The sequence below is a fragment of the Amphiprion ocellaris genome, chromosome 20 (assembly GCF_022539595.1).
Source record: "Amphiprion ocellaris isolate individual 3 ecotype Okinawa chromosome 20, ASM2253959v1, whole genome shotgun sequence".
NCBI classification, from domain to species: Eukaryota; Metazoa; Chordata; class Actinopteri; family Pomacentridae; genus Amphiprion; species Amphiprion ocellaris.
This window is the reverse complement of record NC_072785.1, coordinates 24,399,507-24,407,929: the sequence shown is the minus strand read 5'-3', so window position 1 is coordinate 24,407,929 and position 8,423 is coordinate 24,399,507. Positions and strand designations below refer to the sequence as shown.

Genomic DNA, 8,423 nt, shown 5'->3' with positions numbered 1-8,423 from the left:
ACAGTATAGCATTAAAAAAAGCAAACAATCAAGGGTATTGTTGTCTGGATGTTGGGATATGCAGAAAAGCTCTTTTTAGTGGGAAAAATATAATAATAATAATAATAATAAACACACACAAGGCTGCAGTTCATCAGCATAATTCTGATTCATATTTTATTTGCACTTCAGAGAGCATAACTCTTGTCAAGGTTACATAATCTTCAACATTTTTTTGCAGTTTTTTTTAAATAAAAGAAAAGCAGTTCACAAATGATAGAACAGCATACAAATTGACATCTGCACCAAACTGACTGATGTGGTCATGATATCTGAAGGACTACAGCTAATTGGGGAAAACAGTAATATTTTCTGCACAACAATATATCAAATTTGGTGAAGATTGACTAAATTTTGAAGCAGCAGTAGAAAAAATACCAGCTTTTGTGTTTTCAAAATGAAAATATACAGGTGTATTTCCAAAACACCAAAAAATGTCTCTCTATGCACTGCAGTTGGGAATTAAGGATAGTTGTGATCCAATACTTTCTTTAAAAACAGGTGATGAATACACACTTAATTGTTTTAAATCATTAAACATTTTGTGAAACAGCTGGTACTGTAGTTTTAAGCAAATATTACTCAAACTGGAGAGAATAGTGCACTTGTTTTGGAGTATTTTTAGTTGCAGACATGGAGAAGTAGTAAGCAGGACTGTGTATGTGACACTGACTCAAAATAAAATACAGCGCCTGCATTCGGTTTTACAAAGGAGCATGTCAGTGTTTACAACTGTGTGCCTCACTGATGTGTTTTTAATGGTTCTTAGGCAACAAAGCAGCTCTGTGGCACAGAGGAATTAAACTATGTAAGTCCCCTTCCCTTGGATATGTTGACAATAAGAAAAACATTGCCATACTTATTCTTTAAGAATCCAAATATAAAGTGTTTACACATGGTGGTGAAATGGAATGTGTGTCTGTGAAAAGAAGGAAAGTCACTTTTTTCCAAGTGCTTTAAAATCAATTTTGAAGGTATCCTGCTAAGTAACAGACATACAATTGTGAACAAAATTTCCATACGCTTGTAAAAACTGTCTATCATGGCAGCCTTGAGTTTTCAATGATTCCTATAATTCTGAGTTTCCTATGAACACAATCATGCATTTTGGTTCTATCATAGATTTATTATTGATCTTCTGAAGATATGACAAAATCTACTGGATCAAAAAATATGAATGCAGCAATACTAATATTTGGTTAAATATCCATTTTTATCTCAACAAGGCGTATTTGGTCCTGCCTACAAGCTTCTGAGAAGCTTCTCATTGTATCTTTGACCCTCTTCTTGATAGAATTGGTGGAGTTCAACTAAATTTGTTGCCTTTCTGACACAGACTTGTTTCTTTATCACAGTCCACAGGTTCTTGATGGGCTTTAAGTCAGGACTTTGAGGAGGCCAGTCTGATTTAGACATTTCTTTACCACTTTTGTTCTGTGTTTTTGGTCATTGTCTTTGTTTTTGAAGCACCCAAATGCATCCAAGATCAACTAAATCCTCTTTGTTCATTGTTCCATTTACTTTATGTAAAGCACCAGTTCTACTGGCAGCAAAACAGCCCCAGAGCATAATACTGCCACCACCATGCTTGACAGTATCATAAAAAATTAAGAGTCATTGGGAACTCAAGACTGCCAGGACCTACATGATCTTTACAAGTGTGTGTGAACTACTTTACCGTATATACAACTCTACAACAACAACTGTATATAAAACCAAACCAAAAGGCATTGAAAACAGTAGACAGATTTCTGCTGTTGATATCACCCATTCCAGATATAAATAGCTTTCACTGCTGAAAATTAGCACCGTTGAGATGAGAGGTGCAGAGATGTGCTTCATCCTCTCACAGTGTAAATCTCCAGTCAACACCTCTAAACACCTCATAATAATGTAACACAAGTGTGCAATAACAGCCACTGCAGTTCTTCTTCCAGTGCTCTAATGAGCAGCCGACAATAGGACATCATGTGCAGCGTAAACACAGAGTATCTCTAAATAATCCACTAATGTTCCTGCTGCTTCAAGGCCTCAGTCTTTCATCATATAATCAAACTGTTCCCCTTCTTTGATTTTTCTGTCTTCCTGTCAAAAAACACAAACACACAAAAAGACACATTAAGGATTGAAGCCTGAATCTTTCCGCTTTCTGCTCTTCCAGTTCTGACTTTTCTGTTTCATGCATTTAACTTAGTCTTTTCTGTTATCCTCAAACATTTTTGGAAAACAAGGAGCTATATTTGTTGTCTGGCTGTGTAGTACTTGCTCCTTGTAGTGTTGCCAACCCATAATTTTTAGGATGTTATTGTTACTGTTACCCCCGATTGTCATCTGCTATGGATAAGACTGGCAGTGAATATTGGAATATGTTAGTAGATTTCATAATAATTTCAGTAAAATCCATTTACCCTTTCATATTCTCCACATCCTCGATAGTCTCTGGCAGTGGGACTCCCATCATCTCAGGTAACATTGTCACCAGTGCACTGTACAGCACCGACATCACACCTGAAAAAATATGGCACAGATTTTATTCTCAGAGGGAAAATTAGCATCTTTAAATTCTGTTTTAAGCAACCAGATATAATCCAATGAATGGTGGCACGTAGAAGAAAGCTTTAAAATTCACCGTAAAGAATTAGAGGCAGCTCCTGCCAGATATTGGCCAGTCTGTAGAGCAGGAACGGAGCTACAATTGCTCCCATGTCACTAGCTGATGAACATACTGACAGGCCCAAATTTCTGTGAAAAATGAAGAGAAAAGGATGCTGGTATGAAGTACAATAGACTTTTAGCTCTTGTTTTAGCTCTCGTTTCTTCATAACTATGTTGCTAGCGCTTCTACACTGTTTTTAGCATATTTGGCTGTAAGCTTTGGAACAATTTACAGATTTTTTTTCTTTTAGTAAAATCACTTTACTTAGTTTACTGCCATTTCTGTAATACATTGCAATTTTTTTTCTATTAATACAAATTTGTTTTTTTTATATATATATATATATATATATATATATATATATATATATATATATATATATATATATATATATATATATATATATATATATATTTACAATATTTTTCTGCTCAGCCTATGTAGTAATCTGTTAGCTTCCACTACATGCATGTCATTTACAGCTGGTTATTATTATATTAGTGCTACTTTAATGTTTTTTAGGTTCATTTTTTATTAAGTTACAATAAGTAAATTATTAAGTACAGCAATACTGTACATTATACTGTGATAATAACATACATATCATAGCTGTTCTTTAACAGTTTTTAAATGTACTGTTTTTGTTCATGGATATCCATCAAATAGTCGAGGTTTGAAACAATGTGGTTGACAGACTGACAGACCAACTCTGCTAGATAGCAGATTGGTATTTTGGCTAAAAAAATAAACATGGAATGAGATTTTAAAAATGAAGGTGTAACTAGTATAGGATGTGAATATTGACTGGCTTTGTTACATTGATTATAATATCCACTTTAAATTTTGCATCTGCATTTTTCGTCTCTGTCTTGTTGGTCTGATGTGCACATCAGTACAACAACTCATCTTTCGCAGCACATTAAAAACATCCATGTCTATCAGCACAGCATGGTTTCACACCTTAGAGGTGTCGGGTACATCTCTGTATTTGCAAAGTTCACAGTCTCAAATCCGATGGCGACAGCAAGCCTCCCGAGGATTGCAATTAACTTTCTTGAACAGGAAAAATCTGTGGGGAAAAGAAAAGAATGAGAACAGGGTCCATGTAGATGCATCATCCCTTTACCAGCCATGAACGCTACACCTACCAGTGGGCAGGATGGGAACTACAAGGCAGGCTATGCCAGCAGTGAGGTTAGTGACGGCCATCAGGGTGCGTCGACCGACTCTGTCCACCAGCAGATAGAAGATGATTCCAGTGGGAAGCTCCACCACAGCAGAGATGAAGAAATCCAAAAAGAGATTGCCGCCTGTGATTCCAAGTCGTAGGACCAGGCCTTGAAATACAACAGTGCTTGTGAACCTGGATCAGAGGAATATCAAGTAAAATGCATCTCTGAAATTAGCAGCACATCCACCAGGTACAAGCAGCTAGGTATATTAGTATCATGTAGTATAAAACAGCAATATAAAATAACAGGAACTTGCATCAAACTGACTTACCAGGCATAAATTAAAATGAGTGTGTTTTTTCTTATGATCGGTGTCCTGATCAAATCCATAAATGATACAGAGTGTACTTCCTTCTTTTCCTCCAAACCAATTATCTGAAAAATATTGGGAACAGTTTTCAGCTTTTGCTAATCACAACTCCTGAGGTAATCACAATGCCCAGTCTTTCAAAAATCTTGTTGTACCTCTGGAAGATTAGGTGGTAAACATCTCCCATTACATTTTGCAATGTTTGCAGAAATTTTCATGGCCTCCGTAGTTCTTTTTTGTGAAAATAGCCAGCGTGGAGATTCAGGAACAATCCTTTAAAAATAGACACGTCTTTGTGGTGGATTTGGTACCAATGTTGGTGCTTCAATGAAGACAGAACCAAAATCTGGCATCTTTAAGACAATTTATATTCGTACCAGTAGTATGTGATAAACAGGAGACAGGGAAGACTTGTAGCCAGCTGCAGAGCCTTCCAGGAGGACAGATAGTAAGCCAAACCAGGCAGGATGACCATTCCCGCGGAGTAGAAAGTCCGACTCACCATGGACACAAACTTCCTGTTGTCGGAGCCAAAGAACTCAATCACTGTGCGAAAGAAGAAAATGTGTTTTAGCGGACAGACTAACTTCTTAGATGTTTCAAAACAGGCCTGGACGATAAAACAGTGGGTTATTCCATTTAATTTTGTAGAACATAATCGCTTGGCTACACAACATTATCATTCTGTTGTAGTACTCCGGTCTGTTTGTCTTTTTTAAACTAGTCACAGTTTTCTTGCTACGCGAAGGGCATACCGTTCCCCTTAAAATCGTGACATGAAATTGTTGTGGTGGTACATTTGCATGCAGGGAAATGAGCACTGTTATTAGAATGGATAATTCAATGAAAAAACTAGCAAAACTTCAAATTTTTGGTGTGGTAAGTTGTTGCCTAGAGATGGTTGTTGCTGTTTACCAAAGAAAACAGATAGCAGAAGGGGTGAAAGATGCCAACTGATGTGATTAGTGGCTTATACCTGAATCTTATATCTGGTGAGTCAGACTATTTAATCTCAAATCATCAGTCACCTTCTGCTCGACCTCCTCAGATTTGTTTGAAACTTTGGTGTCCCAGTGTATGGATATTTAAAATGGTATCTGGAAAATATTAGATTGACTTATCAAGTATTTTACGTGATAATCTTGAAAAAATCTCCCTTTTAGCACATTTTTTTTGTTGAAATTCAAGGATGTGTTTTAATGGCAGGGGAAACTATTGAACATACTGTTGTACAATTTCCATATTGCTATTCATCAAGAATCTATCAGTCGTACATATTGCTGTGTGCTAGCTAGATTGTATCTGTGTTAGCTCTCCAAATGAGGGGAGGTCACTTCGGTCACTGATGAGTTGTAATGGTTAAACATACCGAGTACGTAGATAGCTATCCATGCTCCCTTTCCACAGTATCCTTGCGCAAAGCGACAGATGAGAAGCAGCGGGTACCACGGTGACAGCATGACCCCTATACCGGAAATGCCCATGCCCACCATAGATGCAATGAAGCATGGCTTTCTACCAAACCTGTGAAAAGACCAAGAAGAGACTGATGTTGCATCTCTTTAAAACTCGTATGTTGGTGAAAAGGAAGTGACTGATACTTATTGGTGCACAACAAACCTGTCAGCCAGGTAGCCGTTGATAAAAGCTCCAACAAAAAATCCACATGCCAGGGAAACTTGATTCAGATCGGCAAGCCAGGATTTCCCACAGACCAGTGAAAACTAGACCGGAAGAAATTTCATCCAGAGCCAAAGTTAGCACAGCTACACTTGTGATGCTGTGTACGACAAGTTTCAGAAACACAACAAATTTCGAAAGACCCTGGAGAAGATTTTCAACCAGGATAAGAACTTTTCTGATGGAAGAAATGCTAAAAGACATTTTTAAAAAATAGATATATGTTGGATTACTCTAAAAACTGTCATTGGAATACAGTTTGTCTGTTTTAGCTGTAGGTGAACCTGGTTCATGCTGCACAGATGTACAACACCTCATGAACAGCAAATTTCATCTTAAGTACATAGTCAAAGAAAGGTCTATTGCAAAAGCAACTGCAGAGTGTATTTGCAGATTAATTATCTACTGATAGCAGCGTCCTATATCTGACTTTTAATACTATTTATGTAGCCAGGCTGAACAAACTGTACCCACCTCAGAGACAGTAGAGCTGTGGCTGCTATCAAACATCCACCCGCTGTCACATGGCACTAGCTGGGTTGAATTAGAAGTCTGCAGCCAGTCGAGTTCATTGCATTTGTTTTGGTTTTTGCTCCAGTCCACTGCAAATCTCTCACATCTGCTGAAGGATCCGGACTGTCCAGAGCGAGGGACAGTAACGTTCCGCACCTCGACATCCGTCCAGCCACATTCCTCCTGGAAGCGCTCGGCTTCAGGACTCCAGCACCAGTGATCTGGAGTGTGCCCTATGAAAACTACACCAATAAGTACAAAAGCAAAAAATATCAACGGCACTGAACCAAGTGTGACAATCCTCTTCTGGAAAGGCCCAAAGTCTCCTACGTGCTCAATGAACTTGTCCACGTTTGCCATCTCTGCTCATTATCTAGTGTGGCACAAAGAGCTGTGTCTGTTCAAGTGGAATTTTTAAAGAGACAAGTGGGGCCAGTGTTGGCCAAAGTCCCTCTTCCCTCTCATTCTTCAGTCAGTTTACTGGTCATCCTTTCAAGGAATTGAGCAAGCTTATCATGCCATTGAAAGTTCAGCACTAGCGAACTTTCTGTGTTTGTGATTTATGGACCCTGGTTACAAGACTCCAGGGGTCTCTTTTCCTCCTTTTAGCTTTTACGCTTTCCTTCTTCTAATCGGTGAAAGAAATTAGCTTTCTCTCTGGAGGTAATTTTTTTTGCCCCACACATCTTTTTCTATATTTTTTATCAGGGGTTACTTTAATGAACTGAATTTATGAAACTTAAAAGAGCTACATTTTTAGCACAAAGATATGTTTTATCTTCTAGAAACTCTGTGACTCCACATATTACTGATGTGTCATATCTGAAAACCCAAATTGCTGTGAAATTCTGTACAAGCATTCATGTTCCCGAGAGACTGAACCCTAATTTGTGCACTTTGCTTTGTGACTGAATACTAATAGCATTTCTATCAGCATAAGCTGGAGTTTGTTTTTCGAGGTAAGTAGTAAATGTTAGAATGCCAACACCACTATACTGAGACTGTAAATTTGATGAACATTATACATGTTGAACATCGTTACGTTAAAATTGTCTTTGTGAGAAAATTAACTTGCTGATATTAGCATGTAGCTCAGTGAGTGTTGTGCCAAAGTAGAGCCTAAAGTCCGTTTCAGACATGCTTTTCTTTCCATGAACCTGACAGCATCAGAAGATGTCTGCTTCATATCTGAATGAGCGCTTAGTCACGTTTCTTTAAAAGTTGCAACATGAGTCCTGCTAGGATGGACCTTTGAACTCGGCATAATTTGACCTGCATGTTGTCACATGAATGAATAAGCATGCACATACAACATACTTGGAGTATGAAATGTACTTACCGTATTTCAGCACCAATATTGATACAAAGACATCATAGAGAATGCAAATGACACAGTTGATGGCCAAAATCACATTCACTTTGCTCTGAAATCACACGTCCATCACACACTGAAATGTGCATACAAATCAAACTTCGTAGTGATTAAAAGAGAGATTGTAACAGGAATGTTTAATAAGACTCACCAATAAAGATTGTTCTTCAGGTTTTGACAAAATGTTAACAGCAAATTAAGTTTAGTCTGTTGCTTCTAGTTGTTTGTAGGAGTCTTGCCTCTGAGTTTATTAAATAAATTCTTGTCATCTTACAATAGCAGGATCCATGTGAGCACCTCCAAAAGCAAGGGAGCTTTTAAAAGTAGTCTGGCTTTACAGGTCATTGTGGCTGTACCACACTGTCGTTCTGCAGTAGGCCAATGCATACCTGTTTTACGGGGCAGTGGTGGCGCAACGGTTAAGTCTCTGGACTACTGATCAGAAGTTCAGAGGTTCAAACCCCGTTGCGGCCACTGTTGGGCCCTTGAGCAAGGCCCTTAACCCTTCCTGCTCCAGGGGTGCTGTACTGCGGCTGACCCGTCGCTCTGAGAGATGCGAAAATCAGAATTTCCCCTCGTGGGATTAATAAGGGATCATAAAATTTAAAAAAAATAAAAAGA

The 8,423-nt window shown here is 38.2% G+C and overlaps 2 protein-coding genes across 2 annotated transcripts in view; one reads left to right on the top strand and one right to left on the bottom strand.

Annotated features, from left to right (window-relative positions):
• Positions 1-8,423, top strand: part of LOC111578615 (putative deoxyribonuclease TATDN3) — a 69,159-nt gene that overhangs the window by 3,806 nt on the left and 56,930 nt on the right. The window lies entirely within an intron of this gene.
• slc22a3 (solute carrier family 22 member 3) lies at positions 125-7,897 on the bottom strand. The gene is made up of 11 exons (XM_023285527.3): positions 6,392-7,897; positions 5,858-5,961; positions 5,607-5,761; positions 4,615-4,783; positions 4,393-4,510; positions 4,199-4,302; positions 3,844-4,058; positions 3,656-3,764; positions 2,669-2,781; positions 2,448-2,547; positions 125-2,124 (listed from the first exon to the last, which is right to left on the bottom strand). The coding sequence occupies exons 1-11, from the start codon at positions 6,788-6,790 to the stop codon at positions 2,082-2,084; spliced, it is 1,629 nt and encodes a 542-aa protein (XP_023141295.3). The 5' UTR covers positions 6,791-7,897; the 3' UTR covers positions 125-2,081.